Source organism: Capsicum annuum, chromosome 7 (genome assembly GCF_002878395.1).
Source record: "Capsicum annuum cultivar UCD-10X-F1 chromosome 7, UCD10Xv1.1, whole genome shotgun sequence".
In the NCBI taxonomy this organism is placed as follows: domain Eukaryota; kingdom Viridiplantae; phylum Streptophyta; class Magnoliopsida; order Solanales; family Solanaceae; genus Capsicum; species Capsicum annuum.
The window spans coordinates 14,554,680-14,573,592 of NC_061117.1; the positions used below are offsets into that span (position 1 = coordinate 14,554,680).

Here is an 18,913-nt window from a genome sequence, read left to right on the forward strand (position 1 = left end):
CTCTCTGTATTTGTTGAATTCGAGATCCTACAATGTGTCAAATGATAGGTCTTCGAGCTAACTTTCTAACGATACCAATTTTGCAAAAATCTGACAGCCGACCATGAAGTTATGGCCTTTCAAAGTAGTATGCGTTGCCTAACCAATCGCACATGGCCACTGTAAAGCATATACGGCGCCTATGTAAATATAGGCAATATCAGATGTGGCACCTATGTAAATATACGCGATATCATATGTGTAGCATATCTTATGGTTTCAAGTGACTTAAACACTTTGTTTTGGGGCAAAATGGTCCTTTTCCCACCCTTATTCAACCATAAACACGAAATTCCATCTCCAATTCTCTAAAATACATCCACATTCATCTAAAAATTCTCAAGAACACCCCCAAGGGTTTCAAACTAAAAACTCAAATAAATCAAGACTCAACCGTAGGTTTTCAAAATTCATTAGAGATTCAGAATCCTCAATCCACAGGCTTCAAGAAGCACCCATTATTTTCTGAAATAGTGGTACGTGAGATTTTTCTAAATTCTCATGGGCATAGAAAAATCATGTTTTAGAATGGGGTTTCTGAATCTATGTATATATTCATGTACTAAATGTTTTAACATCATTGTTTTGGTCTTTTGACCTTTTCCAAAGTGATTTGAGAATATGAATGTATGAAACCATGTATTTACAAATGAATTGTTGTTGAGAGAATGATTTTCGGTGAATTCCCTCTTATTATAAATTTTTCTCAAATTTCTCATAGCATATGAATTGTTTTGGAATGCATCCTTGAAAAGCACTATATGAAATGATTGAACTCTTATTATGATTTAAAGGTGGTTTTAAAATCACTAAAGAGGGAATCTAGCAGACTGTTTAATGTTCATAATGCATGTAATGAAAGAGTGCATGGATTTCCTAAAGGCACTAGACCGCCATATGTTGATGAAGTTTTTGCATGATTTTGACTTGAGTTTTGAAACACGTAATCTTCTATATCAGTTGTATGTTTTTGGCGGTCTAAATTATGCTTTAAATAAAAGATTTATCTTAATGTATTATGGCTCAGAAATCATGACTTGCAAGTCTTGGTATGACATTACCAATTCAGACTAATGCCATATCAGACTTAGACTAATAGACATTTCAGGCTATCATGATTTTAGACATTCAGAATGTTGCATTACAGAAAATGTAAAAAATGGGCATACAGAGATGTTAGGTGGTTCCCGAAGAGGGTTTGAGTTTAAGCAACTCATTGCCTAAAATCGTGGTTTGCCGAATCGGGTTTATTATTATATGTTGACTTATGTGTCGTGTGGCGTATCAGATTCAGGAACTGTAACCCTTGCAGCATACTCGGGTTGGAGGCTTCCCCGCCGAGTTAATGGCGAATTCCATATCACCCGTGGAATATCAGACTTGTAGGGGATACTACATAACTCAGAAGTAATACACAAATCAGAGTTTGAGATTTACAGATAGGTTACATGTTTTCAGAAGTTGCCCATGTGTTTTTCAGAAACTGTTTTATGCATAATGTTTGATGAACATTTTCTCTCACGTATTATATATATATATATATATATATATATATATAATATGTGTGTGTGTGTGTGTTCAATTACTCTATTTTGGATTGCTTCGCGTGCCAGTACAATTGTGCTAACCGCCCCTTCCTCCGAGGTACTGAGGTGCAGTCTAGGGGTCTAGATCCTCAGTAGAGTCTATATAAAGGGTTGTCTCATAGTTCAGTTGGTGAGCCTTCTTTGCTTTGGAAGGCCTAGTCATTTAGGTATTTATTTCAGTATGGTTTTTGGTCTGTTGGGGGCCTTGTCCCAGTTATTCAGATAGTATGTCAGTAGAGATTTTGCAGACTGTTGTAGATGTTTATTATATATTGTTGGGCATGTTTTTGGGCCTTTAACTGTTTTAAATTATTGACCATGTTTCCATATTATTGTGTCTATTCTGTATTACTTTGATCATATAAATTATGTGCATGATTACTAGATAGTAGAGGGTGTTTCGGGCCTTCGGGTTCAGGAATACTCATCACGGCCAGGGCCCTGGTTTGGGTCGTGACAATAATAGTGACTTTAGTAAGAGCAGATTTGGTGGGATAGAATAGCAGATTTAGAGGGATAGAAAATCTGATCTTTAGGGATAGGAAGATGGATCTTTAGGGATGTAATCCTTGAATATTTTCTATTTAATGACAAGACTCTCAATATTGAGAGGAATTCAGTAGAAAATTGACATGGTGTCAAAGACTTCTCTTGGCTATCTTGTTTCATAGAGTTCATTTGTGGTTTCTTTCAAAATTTATTTTGAAAATTTCAGTTTTTGTTGATTGTTCCTCGACAATTAACACCTAGGACTTTGATCTTGGTCATTTTGGTTGTTCTTTTTGAGTTAGTGTTTCTAGTTTTCATAAGTATGAGTTCATATTAGTTTGCATCATTCAGTATTCATTTCACTGGATAGAATTTTTTGTCATGGAAGTTTCAATTTCAGTTATTTGTCACTGGAAAAGAACTATGGGGCCATATAGATGAAGCCGATCCTGCTCCTACTGATCCTACAAAGTTATGTGAATGGAGGATTAAAGATGCTCGGGTGATGACATGGATTTTTGGGTCAATTGACCCTCTTATTGTTTCTAATCTCAGGCCTTACAAGACAGCTAAGGCCATGTGGGATCATTTACAAAAGGTTTACAACCAAGATAATAGTGCCCGACGTTTTCACTTAGAGTATTAAATTGCTAATTACTCTCAAGGAGGTCTTTCTATTCAGGATTATTATTCTAGATTTCAGAACTTATGGGCTTGTTTATGCCAGAATACCTTTCGAATCTCTCTCTGTAATTCAGCAAGTTCATGAGCAAAGCAAGCAAGATCAATTTTTGATGAAGTTACACTCTGAGTTTGAGTGCTCACTCTAACTTGATGAATCGTAACCCGTTTCCCTCCCTGGATGCTTGTTTTAGGGAATTGTTTCCTGAAGACCAGCATTATGTTACACAAAATGCTTTCAGAAGAAGAAATGATGTTATTGTTGCATTTGCTGCTCAAGGTAAAGGTATGAGTAGGGATATGAATAGAACTCAATGCTACAATTGCAAGGAATATGGCCATATTGCTAGAAATTGTGGTAAGAAGTTCTGTAATTATTGTAAACAACAAGGACACATTATCAAAAAATGTCCCACACGCCCTCAGAATCGTAAGGTAAATTATTTTCATGCAGCAATAAATGGTTCCACTCTTGAAAATTCATCTTCAGGACCTTCAGGACAAGTTCTTACTCTTGAAATGGTACAATAAATGATCGTATCAGCCTTTTCAGCATTGGGATTACAAGGTATTGATGTTAAATCTAATTTTTCGATTGTTGATTCTGGTGCTTCCAATCATATGACCAACTCAACAAGCATGCTAAAAATGTTCGTACGTATCAAGGCTCATCATAAATACAGGTTGCTAATGGTAGTAATTTACCCATTACCAAGGTTGGGGATATTTCTCCAACTTTCAAGAATGTTTTTGTTTTACCGAAGCTCTCAACTAGTCTTATTTCAGTTGGACAATTGGTTGATGACAATTGTGATGTAAATTTTTCTTGTAATGGTTATCTTGTATAGGATCAGGTGTCGGGGACGATAATCGCGAAGGGGCCTAAAGTTGGAAGATTGTTTCCTATACAATTTCCCATTCCTCCTATTATATCTTTTACTTGTACTTCTACGACTAATAAGACTGAGCTTTGGCATAAGTGTAAATATTTTTTGTCCTCTGTCGCATCTAAATATTGCGTTGAAACTTTGTCTACTACTGTCTATTTAATTAAAAGGCTACCATCTAAAGTGTTAAATCTTGAGTCTCCATATTTTCTTCTTTATCACAAAAATCCAAGCTATGATAATTTTTATACATTTGGTTGTATTTGTTTTGTGCATCTTCCTCTGTTCAGTCTACTAAATGTGTTTTTATGGGTTATAGTACTTCATTGAAAGGTTTTCTCTGTTATGATCCATGTTCTAATAAATTTCATGTTTCTAGAAATGTTGTTTTCTTTGAGAATCAGTATTTTTTTCTTACTCATGTTGAGTCATCTCCTGCTTATCTTCTTCTTCCTACTTTTGAAGATTTGTTATATTATTCTAAAAGGTTCAAACCCTAATTTGTGTACGAATGTCGGAGGCCAACTTTACCCAATCCTGATATTAATCCGCCACCTGAAACTACACCACAACTAGAATCTGAGAATTCTTTAAGGCTTGCTTCTCTTGAGCCCACTCGACGATATACAAGAGTATCTCGTACTCCTAATTGGTATGGGTTTTCATCTACTTTATCCATCATTTTTGTTCTAACTTGTTACTCACAAACTTCTAAGCATGAATGTTGGCAGAAGGCAATGGAAGAAGAACTTTTGGCTCTCAAAGAAAATGACACATGGGATATTGTTTCATGTCTTTCAAATGTCCATCCAATTGGATGTAAATGGGTTTATTCAATTAAACTTCATTATGATGAAACTCTTGATCGGTACAAAGCTCAGTTGGTTGTTCTTGGTAACAAGCAGGAGTATAGTGTGAATTGTGAAGAGACTTTTGCACTGATAGCAAAAATATTGACGGTGAGAACTATTGTTGTCATTGCGGCTTCACAAAACTGGACTCTTCATCAAATGGATGTCAAAAATATTTTTCTTCATGGTGATCTCAAAGATGATATTTATATGAAACCTCAACCAGGTTTGTTCTCATTGCCCACATCAGATGTATGCAAGTTGAAGCGGTCTTTGTATGGATTAAAACAAGATCCCAGAGCTTGGTTTGAAAAATTTTCAGTCTACTTTGCTACAATTTTCTTTTGAGCAGAGCAAGTATAACTCATCTTTGTTTCTATGGAAAACATCTACAGGTTGTGTTCTTCTTTTGGTATATGTCGATGACATTATTATTATAGGAACAGATTCTTTATTAATCACTAACCTACAACAGCAACTTAAGGATTCTTTTCATATGAAAGATCTTGGTACTCTTACATATTTCTTGGGTTTTGAAGTTCATCGTGATTCATCCGGTGTGTTTCTAAATCAACACAAATATACCCAAGATTTGATTTCTTTGGCGGGTCTTCAGGATTGCTCCTCTGTGGATACTCCATTAGAATTGAATGTAAAGTATTGCCAGGAGGAAGGCGATCTTCTTCCTAATCCAACTATATTTCGGCAATTAGTTAGGAGCTTAAATTACCTTACTATTACTAGTCCTGATATCTCTTTTACAGTTAAGTTAGTCAGTTCATGCAAGCTCCCCTTCATCATTATTTGGTGGCTGTCCGACGCATCATTTGATACCTCCGAGGAACATCTAATCGTGGATTATTCTTTCCTAGTGGTTCGCCTATTTGTCTTAATGATTTTAGTGATTCTGATTGGGCGGGATGTTCTAACACTCATCGTTCGGTTACTGGTTGGTGCATGTTTCTTGGAGAGTCTTTGATATCTTTGAAGAGTAGGAAGCAAGAACGCGCGTCAAAATATTCAACATAGGCTGAATATCGAGCAATGTCTACTTCTTGCTCTGAGATTGTGTGGCTTCATGGACTACTTGTTGAGATTGGATTTCCTCAATCTAATCCTACTCCTCTCCATGCTGACAATATAAGTGCTATTCAGATTACTACTAATCTAATTAATCATAAGTGGACCAAACACATCGAAGTAGACTGTCATTATATACGAGAAGTTGTAGATAAAGGTTTCATTACTATTCCGCATGTGTCCAGTAGATAAAGGTTTCATTACTCTTCCGCATGTGTCCAGTGATCCTCGAATAGATGATGCATTTACAAAATCAATGGCACGACAACGACATCAGTTTCTCATCGGCAAATTGATGTTTCTTGATCTACCAGCATCAATTTGAGAGGGGATGTTAGCATGATGTAAATATTGTGTATTAATGTAATCATATATTGTTGTATATTATCGTAATTATATAGATTTGATTTAGTAGTTAAAGAGAATAATAGTAACTTTTGTAAGAGAAGATTTAGTGGGATAGAATAACGGATTTAGAGGAATAGAAAATTTGATCTTTAGGGATAGGAAGACAAATCTTTAAGGATGTAATCACTGAATATTTTCTATTTAATGACAAGACTCTCAATATTGAGAGGAATTCAGTAGAAAATTGACAATATATACATCAGCTATGAGACATTTTGGTTCAAGTTGACACACAATTAATTAATTGGTCAAGTTTTATGTAATACTCCCCCTCGCTCCATTTTCTGTTGCACCATTTGACTTGACACAAAGTTTAAGAAATAATGGAGGACTTTTGAAACTTGTGGATGAAAACAATCCTTTGATATTTGTGTGGCTGTAATTTTTTTTCTGATGGGTAAATCATTTCATTAAGTGTAAAAAAGGAATTTTAAAGTTAAATGAATACTAACTATGGCAAGCTGACATTCTCTTTGGGTTGGACTATAAAGGAAAGTATGCCACATAAAATGGGACGGAGGGATTAGTGAATAGTTCAAGAAAATGTTGCATCCATTTTATGGTACTCGGAACTTGCCTATGTTCCAGATTGGAAGCTTTATAGAACAATGTCACTCCAAAATTCATGTTTAGTTTCTTTTTGAAATACCTTGTCTCGGTGGATTTTTGGAGGAGGAGAGGAAAAGTTGGAAAATGGGAGTTCTAAACTTAAATTAAATCATTATCTGGGCAGTTATGTATTTTAGAGCTTGTTTATTTTGTGTTGGATTGAATTTCTTTATACTTAGAAAATAATCTGCGAATTGTTGTGTTTACTTAAATCTTTAAGATGCTCTATCTTGACAAGAGGGCATTTGGTGATGAAGAAATTGTGATTATGTACAGATGATTTTATGAACTTGTATTAGTGAGGGATCGAAATCCTTCCTTTTTGATGATTTTCAGATTTAATGATCCTTCTCCACTTATAATGTTCCCTGATTAGGGGACTCATTAGCCTAATTAAAAAGAAAAGTTGCACCTTCATATGGTCTAGCTGTCAAGAAAGTAGGTCGAAAACAGTATGAGATAAGGCATATAAGGTGGCTCATTTCACTTGGTTATCTTCTAGAGAAGCTCTTTTGAATTGGGTAAACCTTAGAAAGACGCATTTAACTTTGTTCAAGACGTTATCTCTGTGGACAAGAGACAGAGACAATTAACCATCTGTTTTTACATTGTAAAATCACTAGCTAGCTATGGGATGTGTTCATAAACTTGAAGGGTGTCAGATGGTCAATGCTAGACAGTACTGTAGAAGTTCTTGCAAGCTGGAACGAAGGAGACATTGGTAATAGAGACAGATGGAAAATTGTCCAAGCAACTATTTGGTGGTTGATTTGAAAGGGGAGGAATTGTAGATGCTTTGAAGATATAAATTGCACTTTACAAAAGATCAAATCAAACTGTATTCTTAATTTTCATTTTGGTTTAAGTCTGAATATATACAACATCATGATCTAATTTTAAAAGTGTTAGGATCCTTGTAAGAAGAGCAAGAATGTTGTAAGTACCATTTTGGATTCCAGAACAATCGTGCTGATGTTTATATGTTTGTATTGTTAAAAAAAAAATAGGAGATGAGGGTTCAAACCTCAGTAGAGGAAAAAATGTTTGGTAATATTCCTAAGCCATGATGGACCAAAAACCTAGTACTTGTGCTGGGGTGAGGTAGCTGGTACTTCGTGGCATAATTGTGGTGTGTGCAAGTTGGCCCACAAATTACTGTTATCCTATTTTAAGGAATTTATTTGCTCACACTGTATGAAGTGAGATAAGGTGAAATTTTGGGTTGTCTCACTCTTGAGACCTATATTTTGGACAGATTTTTCTTCATAGCAGTGTTTACATTTCTAAATGCACGAAATAATGGGTAGCTTATCTGATACAAGCACGATCATGAAGATGACTGTTTTTGAGTATTTTGTATGCAACCTCGGAAGTGTACGAGTTGAAGTGTTAAAAAGGGCTCCAAACCACCCCTAAACACATTACATGGGCGCCTACTTGCCTACTTGGTCATTAAAGGGCCATTTTGTCATTTTATCTTTTATTTGTAATGTACTATGAATAGAACAATATAAGGTTTTATTTCATTAGTTATTGATTGTTGATGTAGGAACACAAAGAACACCTCTCTGGAGAAGAGAGCCTCCCTAGGCCGAAACTAGGACATGAGTAAGTGTAGATTCATTTGTGAATGTGTATTGCTTAGAAACGTTGGTGCTTGAGTGGTGGAATCCCTTTTGTGTCTCCGTGATGGTGTGGTGTTGCTATCGTAAGTCCTAGGGGTCCTTAAATTTAACATATTTTTGGGTTCCTAATCTTGTAATAGTGTATGTCTCACTTCCTATCTTTACATTCCATGTACTAGTTGTGTTGTCAAGTGAACCCGTTTGTTCTTGTTGTTCTTGTAATCTTGTAAATGTTGGATTGTTGTTATGTTAGTGTTGTTCTTCTTGTTATGTTGTTGTTTATCTATTGTGGAAGTGGCTATTTTTGATGTCATTTACACCTTGTTCTTGTTGTTGTTGGACCCGAAATTTGGGTGTTGTTGAGCTTTTAGGTTCCTTCTTGATTAGTGGAATACTTTGTGTTGTTTTTGATACGTACCAAGTTTGTAATGTATCATTTGGTATCAGAGCCGAGTTTGATTTCATTCGTATGAAGTCAATCTTGGGCTTACTTGCTAGGAAAAAAAAAGGAGAAGAAAGTGTTCTTGAGTTGTTTTGGCCGAAAGTTGTGTCTTTGTCGTTGTTGTGGCCGAGACTTGTTTTTCTTGTCTAGATATAGAAGTCATTTTTTTTGTTTTGTTGTTTTTGGTGTTTGTTTTCTTCCTCACTAACACTTTTGAGTCTAGATCAAGATTTGAGCTTGTATTGTTGATCTTGTTGTTGTGAACATAACTTTTGCCGTGTATTGGTGACGTTGTCGATTATTATAGACGTCGGTTGTTCTTGTTCTTGAAATTCTTCACCCCTTCATAAATTATTAAACATAAAGAGGGCATTATATCTTTAAAGGTGAAGGGGAAAAGGTGAAGATTTGTAAGTCTTGAAAGACTTACCATCACTCACCCCCTAGTCAATCACATCTCAACTACTTTCCAACAACTTTCCATGATTCAAGGGCCCTTGCTTTGAGTAAATAATACAAGTCAAGTCAAGACTTTTTTTTGAAAAATTGAAAAGAGTTTCAAGACTTGTAGTTTCCCTCCATTAACCAAATCTCAACAATCCTAATTGAAAATTGACCAAGACTTCCAAATTGAAAAATAACAACTTGTTTCAAAACCGCAACCAATACGTGACTGCCACATCATCATTTATTGTTCACACAAAAACCATTTTTTTTGCTCAAATTTTGATCTCATAGTTTCGTTTTGTTGTGTCCGTAGTTTTTTTTGTTGATTCCAATACTAACTTACAAGCTAGTGACCATTTACTAGATTGTGAGTTGGTTTTGAGACCAGTCTTCGTGTTTACATCCTTGTGTGTTTTCTTTCTTATTCTTTGGAGTCGTTGTAAATATTGGGTTCACCTCTCAACACCTCACGGAGTACAAGCAAGCATACAACACTTGTGATATTGAGTTTGAGGAAGCCAAGATCAAAGAAATAAAGAGAGAGTGTGAGGATCTTTCTTTACAACTAACTCATTTTTTGTTTTGTAGTGAAACTTTTGGCTAAGCTCAATTGAGCCGGATGAGATTGAAGGTAAATCTCAAGATGGAGAGAAAATTGAGGTGCAAAATAAAGATGTTGGCTGAGACTTGAAGATGTGGTGTCCTTGGTTCTTATTTTGTGGACTGTTTTGTACCATTGTCATTTGATTTGCGTTGTGAATTTGAGGTCAAACTCCTCTCAAGATGGAGAGGATGATACAAGCACGATCATGAAGATGACTGTTTTTGAGTATTTTTGATGCAACCTCGGAAGTGTACAAGTTGAAGTGTTAAAAAGGGCTCCAAACCGCCCCTAAACACATTCCATGGGCACCTATTTGCCTACTTGGTCATTAAAGGGTCATTTTGTCATTTTATCTTTTATTTGTAATGTACTATAAATAGAACAATATAGGGTTTTAGTTCATTAGTTATTGATTGTTCATGTAGGAACACAAAGAACACCTCTCTTGAGAGAGAGAGCCTCCCTAGGCCGAAACTAGGACATGAGCAAGTGTGGATTCACTTGTGAATGTGTATTGCTTGAAAACGATGGTGCTTGAGCGGTGGAATCCCTCATGTGTCTCCGTAAGGGTGTGGTGTTGCTATTGTAAGTCCTAGGGGTCCTTAGATTTAACATATCTTTGGGTTCCTAATCTTGTAATAGTGTATGTCTCACTTCCTATCTTTACATTCCATGTACTAGTTGTGTTGTCTAGTGAACCCATTGGTTCTTGTTGTTCTTGTAATCTTGTAAATGTTGGATTGTTGTTATGTTAGTGTTGTTCTTCTTGTTATGTTGTTGTTCATCTATTGTGTAAGTGGCCGTTTTTGGTGTCATTTACACCTTGTTCTTGTTGTTGTTGGACCCGAGATTTGGGTGTTGTTGAGCTCTCGGGTTCCTTCTTGATTAGTGGACTGCTTTTTGTTGTTTTTGATACCTACCAAGTTTGTATTTTATCATTATCTGACCATACTGTCTGCTGACTATGTCTGTGACCTACATAATGACAATTATGGATGTAGACAAGGAAAAGGTCAGAGAGCGTTTAGGAAGGAATTGTTTTGTAATCAAATACCATGTTTTTTTCATCCATGATATACTAGCATGCGATGTTTTGCCTTATAGCATCTTTGATCCAAATTTCTGTTTGATTGTGTTCTCTGTTATCAAGGTCTTGAATCTGATATTTTGGAGACACCCATCTTTTTTGCCTCTTTAATATTGCATCAGCTGTTTACGCATTTCATTTTTGACTCTTTATACTGTAAATCCATACGTCATGTTGAGTACCTCGGAGTATTATCTCCATTATCTGTGGCATTCATGAATCTTCATCATACCTTACTTAATATATACATAGTCATTTGCACATCTTCCAGGTTGACCGTAATTCCAAGCCATCCGGCGAGACCATGCCATACCTCTTTGGACCAGTCAAATTCTACAAACAAGTACCTAGCACTCTCGATCACCTGCTTATAATAGAACACACACTTGTCATCCTCACAGTGCTGTCCCAATCTTGCTAATCTTTCCCTTGTGAGTAGCCTTTCCTGCACTGCAATCCAAATTAGAAACCTGTGTTTTGGCAATAACAATTTACTCCAAATTAACTCAGCTTCCTCAAATGTAGATCTCACTCCCTGCAATGCATTGTACCTCATGGAAACTGAATACATTCCATTAGAGATGAGAGTGTATCTATCCTGATCATACCAGCTAACCATTCCCAGCTTGATTTTGAGCAAGTGTTTCCAGTACCAACTGCAGCTATTAGAAGGGTCTTGAGCCCAAAAATACTATGCACCCATTGTACCCAAAGCTACTCCTTTCTCTGCCAAAACTACCAAATCAGTTTGACCAGAGGATATATTCCACTACCTGCAATTTTTGACATTCAGTCCACCCTGAGCCTTAGGTGCACACATCTTAGATCATGCTACTAAGACAATTTTCCTTTTCTCCTCATTGCACCCCCATAAAATATCTCGACACTTCTTTTCTACCAACTTCAACACACTTTGAGGCAACAAGAACACTGAGCTCCAGAAGTTTTGCAGAGAAAACAACACAGAATTCACCACTTGTAATCGTCCAGCATAGGATAAATGCCTGGCTGATGTAGCTCTAATCTTTTCTATAATTCTCACACTTAGCTGGTGGCAATCAAGCTTGTTCCATTTTTTGTGTGACAATGGAAGTCCAAGGTACCTAATAAGCAAGGTACCCAACTGCAAATCATGTGATGTCTAACAGCTTCCTCTTAACTTCATCTTTAATCCCTGCAATAAACATATTGGACTTCTCATTATTAGCTATCAACCGTTTAGTGTCCAAGAAACATATAATAGCCTCCATAGTTCTGGTTACCGCCTGTTCACTTCCTTTGCAAAAGATCATTAGATCATCAACAAAGTTGGTAAGATGAGTCAGCTTCAAATATTTACACAAAGGGTGGTACCTGAAATCAGGGATCTGTCTCATACTTGACATTAGCCTAGAGAAATATTCCATCACCATGAAAAAAAGTAAAGGTGAGATGGGATCACCTTGTCTCAACCATCTCCTCCCTTCAAGATTCCCACACCCTTCACCATTTACCTTCACTGAAAAAGTAGTGGTTGTCACACATCCCATCACAATCTGCACAAATTTAGGCAGTGATATGCACAAATTTAGATGAATTTTAAGAATTTTCAAATTCTAGTGATATGCATAACTTGGTAGATGGTTGTGACAATACAACTACAACAACTAATTTATGTGTATCAAATACAGTATATATTAATTCTTCAAATATGGTATTTGAATTTGGAACGTACCAATCCTCACATTAACACTTAACACTACTACTACAACAACAACATAATACTAGTGTTATTCCACAAGTGGGGTCTTGGAAGAGTAGTGTATATGCACCTTACCCCTACCTCCTGTTACAGGTAGACCGTTAGCTTAAGAAAAAAATATAACAAAGCAGTTCGGGAAAAGGAATACCAAAATTGTAGAAGCCACGACAAAATCCTAAAGATAACATGACAAAGCATTTTGAAGAAAACGAATGTACTCTACAAAAAAATAATACTATAATTGAAGCACAAAAAATAACAAATAATAATAGAAATCTAAGAACAAGAAACTACAAGAGTATTGCTACAATTACTAAGGTAAGGTTAAGAGACACAACAGTCGACTACCTACTGGCCTTTTACCCTAATTTGTATCCTCCATAGCTTGCTATCTAAGATCTTGTCCTCGGTAAGATGAAGTTGAGCCTGTTAATGTTAGAATAGGTAAGTTCCAAATTTAGCTCAACATATTTGAAGAATGTATGTGTAATGTATTAGACACATATAAATCAGTTGTTGCAGTATTTGACATGCAATTGACTGGAAGAAGCAAGAGAAAGGTAGGCCGAAGAAGTATTGGAAAGAGAGGTGATTAGATATGACATGGCTCAACTTCAGTTCACCGAGGATAAGATCTTAAGATAGAAGGCTATTGAGGACACAAATTGGGGTATAAGGCCAATAGGTAGTTGAGTGTTGTGTCTCTTAACCTTACATTCTAGTAATTTTAGCAAAACTCGTGGTATTTTCTTATTCATCGATTTCTATTACTATCTGTTATTTCTTGCATTTCAATTATAGTATTATTTTGTTGAATAGGTTATTTCTTTTTCTTTAGAATGCATTGTCATGTTATCTTTAGTATTTTATCATGGCTTCTACACTTCTGGTGCTCCTTTTACCGGACTGCTTTGTTATGCTTTTTCTTAGGCCAAGGGATTGTTGGAAACATGAGGTAGGGGCAAGGTTTGCACACACATTACCCTCCCAAGACCCCACTTGTTGAATTACACTGGTATGTTGTTGTTGTTGTTGCTGCTATTGTAGTATTAAGTGTTAATGTGCGAAGTGGTAAGTTTCAAAGTCAGATACCACATTTGAAGAACTGTTACAAGTACAATCACGTAGATGGACTTATGAGGGTGTACGTTAGACCCGAGGCTTGGTGTGTACAATTAAGTGCAAAGGAGAACCTAAATGGACACCAAAACAGTCCACTACATACACTAAAAGGGCCAAATCAGTCCACTACATAGACTAGAGGGGTGCCCCTTCACTAAGGGGCCTTTTGATCATTTTACCTATTATTTGTAATACACTATAAATAGAATAATGTAGGGTTTCATTAGGAGATTTTTATGAATATTATGAGTTTATAACACTTGAAACATTTCCTCTCTAAGGAGAGAAGACCACCAACCCGAAATTGTAACTAGGGAAATCAACTTGAGTGTGGAATCGCTCGTGTTGGATTCAAGCTTGGAAACGTTGGATGCTTGGGAGATCGGGGTCACTCTTGTGCCAATGTAAGAGTTAGGTATTTGATGTGTGCGATGTTAAAGGTCCAAGAGTGGAATAGGCTTTTGGGTTGTTAATATTATACCTTCAATTTGTCTAACTATCTATCCTTTTGTTTCTTTGTAATCGTGTAGTAGTGTTGATATTGTAACCATGTGTTTGTGTTGGTAATATGGAATCCGAAATTTTTCTATTGTTCATCTTGTTCTTGTTTTGTTGCTACTGTTTTGGTGTTATTACGCCCTTGTGCCTTGTATTCTTCTTGTTGGTAGCAAATCCGAGAGGGGTCACCAAAAGAGGTCCTCGATTTCTTGGCTAGTGGACTGATTTTGGTGTTTGTTTTGTGTTTCCTTGTCTTACTTGTATCAAGAACGCATGTGTATTGTATTTGATACTAATAAATTTTTTGTTGTATTGTCACATCCATCAACCAAGTTATGCAATTCACTAGGATGTGAAAATTCTTAAAACTCGATATGGCATAAAGTATGAAAATACTTTTTTTTGTGGAAAGCTGCTCTGGTCATCTAGGTCGCACCTCAATAAATCCATGACCAGACTGCTACAGCCTACAAGATTAAGCTTTGGATACACCTACCCACCAAGATTGAAACAAATTTGCACAAATAAATTGAAGTAGATGAATTAAAACTTGGGATCTCTACTTGACTGCAGCATAAAGTGCAAAAGCAATTCTTTTGCATGACTAAATAGGAAGCCTCAATTGATTTTTATGTGAATATGGGATTTAGACTTTGTATGAAATGAGATGAACAGTAGTAAGTTCTCTTTAGCTGACAAAATAAGACAGACATATCAACTTAGGAACTATAAAAAGAAAAGTTGCACCCTGGTATGGTCTAGCTGTCAATAAACTAGGTTGAAAACAATAGGAGATGAGCCATATAAGGTGGCTCGTTCCACTTAATTAGCTGCTAGAGAAGCTCTTTCAACTCGGGAAAACCTTAGAAAGAGGCATATAGCTTTGTTCAAGACGTTATCTGTATAGACAAGAGACAGAGACAATTAACCATCTGTTTTTACATTGTAAAATCACTAGCCAACTATGGGATATGTTCATAAACTTGAAGGGTGTCATATGGTCAATGCTAGACAGTACTGTTGAAGTCCTTGCAAGCTGGAATGAAGGAGACATTTGTAATAGAGGCAGATGGAAAATTGTCCCAGTAACTGTTTGGTGGATAATTTGACAAGGGAGGAACTATAGATGCTTTGAAGATACAAATTGCACTTTACAAACGATCAAATCAAACTATATTCTTAGTTTTCCTTTTGGTTTAAGTCTGAATATATACAGAGTGATGATCTAATTTTAGAAGTGTTAGGATCCTTGAAAGAAGAGCAAGAATTTTGTGAGTACCATTTTGGATTCCAGAACAATCGTGCTGATGTTTATATGTTTGTATTCTAAAAAGAAATAGGAGATGAGGGTTCAATCCTCAATAGAGGCAAAAGTGTTTGGTAATATTCCTAAGCCATGGTGGCCCAGAAACCTAGTACTGGTGCTAGTGTGAGGTACCTCATACTTCGTGGCATAGTTGTTGTGCATGTAAGTTGGCCCACAAATTACCGTTATCCCATACTGTATGAAGTTTCGGTTTGTCTCAGTCTTGTGACCTATATTTTGGACAGATTTTTCTTCATAGCAGTGTTTAAATGCATGAAATAAGGGGTAGCTTATCTGACCCTACCGTCTGCTGACTATGTTTGTGACCCAGGGAAGAGGTGAACACTTTGGCACCTACATAATGAAAATTATAGATGAAGGCAAGGAAAAGGCCAGAGTGACTTCAAAGGGCCTTTAAGGCTTTCCAGGAAGGAAATGTTTTGTAATCAAATACCGTGTTTTTTTCATCCATGATATAATAGCATGCGAAGTTTTGCCTTGTAGCATCTTTGATCCAAATTTCTGTTTGTTCCCGTGTTCTCTGTTTTCAAGGCCTTGAAACTGACATTTTAAGGACTGCATTTTGATTAGATTGATCAGTAATTTTGGAGACACCTTATCTTTTTTGCCTCTTCAATGTTGCATCAGCTTTTTACGCATTTCATATTTGATGGTTTATACTGTAAAAGCATGGTGACTACCTTGGAGTATTATCTCCATTATCAGTGGCATTCATGAATCTTCATCATACCTTACTCAAGATATGCATTGTCATATGCACATATTCCTGGTTGACCGTAATTCCAAGCCAACCGGTGAGACCATGCCATACCTCTTTGGACCAGTCAAATTCTGCAAATAAGTGCCTAGCACTCTCGATCACCTGCTTATCACAGAGTACACACTTGTCATCCACACAGTGCTGTCCCAATCTTGCTAATCTTTCCCTTGTGAGTAGCCTTTCCTGCACTGCAATCCACATTAGAAACCTCCGTTTTGGCAATAACAATTTGCTCCGAATTAACTCAGCTCCCTCAAATGTAGATCTCCCTCCCTCCAATGCATTGTAGCTCTTGGAAGCTGAATGCATTCCATAAGAGGTTAGAGTATATCTATCCTGATCACACCAACTAACCATTCCCATTCCCAGCTTGATTTCGTGCAAGTGTTTCCAGTACCAACTGCAGATATTAGAAGGGTCATGAGCCCAAAAATTATCATCCCCTCTCATATAAATATAATTCGCCCAGAGACAAGGTCATATTGTATTTGCTCATTAAAGAATTGATTATTCAAATATTGCTAATACATTTGGTGTTTCTTTTTTCCAAGATCCACATGATTTATGTGAACAATACCCTGATTTTATTGTAATTTGTACTTCAATTATATCCACTTAACCTGTACATAAATCACTGCCTATTCAGAGGCTGCAAAGGAATACCTTGTTTGTTGATGTTTTGTCTGTTAAAGAATTTCCTAAGAATATTTTTCTTCAAGTTTTGCCTACCCATTTTGATATACTGTGTACTCATCCTATGTTTGGACCTGAAAGTGGGAAGGATAGTTGGAAAGATTTGGCATTTGTGTTTGATAAAGTTCGTATCGGTGAAGGGAAATCAAGAACAGCAAGGGAAAAAGAAGGGTGTAGGATGGTGGAAATGACATGTTCTGAACATTATAGGTGTGCTGCTGGTTCACAGTTTATTACACATACAATGGGGAGGGCGTTGGAGAAGTTGGATTTGGAGACGACTCCGATTAATACAAAAGGGTATGAGACTTTGTTGAATTTAGTGGAGAATACTACTAATGATAGTTTTGATTTGTACTATGGGTTGTTTATGTATAATAAAAATGCTATGGAGGAATTGGAAAGAATTGACTTGGCTTTTGAGACTTTGAAGAAGGAGTTGTTTGGGCATTTACATGAAGTGTTGAGAAGGCAACTGTTTGGGAAAGCGGAGGAAGCAGGACAGAGGCATATCTTAACCAAATTGCAGAAGAATGGCTATGCACTGCCAGCCCCTTCATCGGATGCCATCAAATCTCAGAACAACAACTGAGCAAATTTCTGAATCTTGGTATGTTTGCATTTCTGTTGGTGACCTTTTGCTTTGGGACTCAAAGGATGTTCTAACACAATTTTTGTTACAATTCAATATTAGCAATGTAACTATCCTACAAGGACATGCTCATCCTGCTGCTTATGCTGTTGTTTAATTCAACCTTAGAGCTGGGGTTAGGTGTCGAATTGTAAGACCATCAAAAGAACTATAAATATTTTTACCTGTAACGTCAGCTGTCCTTTTGATAGTTTAGGAACATTTGTGGTAGGAGAGTGACTTTTGATGTGATTACATTTTAGATGTTGAAGAATGTAGTTTAGGATGGAAAATTCATTTAACATTATTTGTTTGTTGCTGGATATGCTATTCTGTATCTCATGTATTTATGTTTGAAGATGAGAGTTATGTGTTCGCTTATTTCTTCTGAAGAGAGTCACATTTACATTTACGTGATGGACTCCGTGAACATGAATTTCTTATGCTTTAGAATGAAGCTTTTATGTTAGTTATGAATAACGGATGTATGATTCTTGATTACCATGATGTTCTCTTATATCGAATGAGTTTCCATATGGCATTGTTTTCTGCACGTACTAGTCAAGTTTTAAGTATACGAGCTAGTCTGAAGCACTATTTGGTAATTTATCATCCTTATGGAAAGCAAGAGAACATGTTGACCTAAGGAGTTAACAATGGTAAACCGTTGTTATAATGTCTATGCTCATTAATATACTTATAAAGTGGTAAGGGAAAAGGAGAATTCACATTTTGCATCCTCATCTTTGCTAGTAAAATGATTTAGTCTTTAGGGAGAGCAAGAGAAGAAGAAATATAGCGGTGTTCTTCATAATTTGATGCATACATATGATGTTTGTAGGTTCAAATTTTAGCGATTAAGTTATATCTTCCCACCTACCTACCGTGGAATAGTAGAGCTGCACCAAGCGTATCAAACACCACTACCATGAAATAATTTGACGATACAACTGCAATAACTAATTTATACGTCTCAAATACAATGGTATCTAGATTTGGAACTTAAAACTTAAACTGTAACACCCCGCATTTCGGGCTAGGATAAAAACCATGACTCTGATGCATTGATAATCCCAGAGCCTTAAATCCTATGTTAATTTGGCATGTTTATGTAGTATGTGAATCCATTGGAGCATGAATTTAGACCATAGAGGTCCTTCAACTCAAGGACGAGTTGAAACTATTTCGATCGATTAAGTTTTAGTGGATGTTGTAATTTGTGTCAGTTTCCATCGACCATAACTCTCTGTATATGTCGAATTAGAGAGCCTACTATGTGTCAAATGATAGGTCTTCGAGTTAACTT

The 18,913-nt window shown here is 36.3% G+C and overlaps 1 protein-coding gene across 1 annotated transcript; it reads left to right on the forward strand.

Annotated features, from left to right (window-relative positions):
- Window positions 1-14,094: 14,094 nt before the first annotated feature.
- Window positions 14,095-17,987, forward strand: LOC124900032 (arogenate dehydrogenase 2, chloroplastic-like). The gene has a single exon (XM_047415192.1). The coding sequence runs from the start codon at window positions 17,041-17,043 to the stop codon at window positions 17,566-17,568; it is 528 nt and encodes a 175-aa protein (XP_047271148.1). The 5' UTR covers window positions 14,095-17,040; the 3' UTR covers window positions 17,569-17,987.
- The last annotated feature ends 926 nt before the right edge of the window (window positions 17,988-18,913 follow it).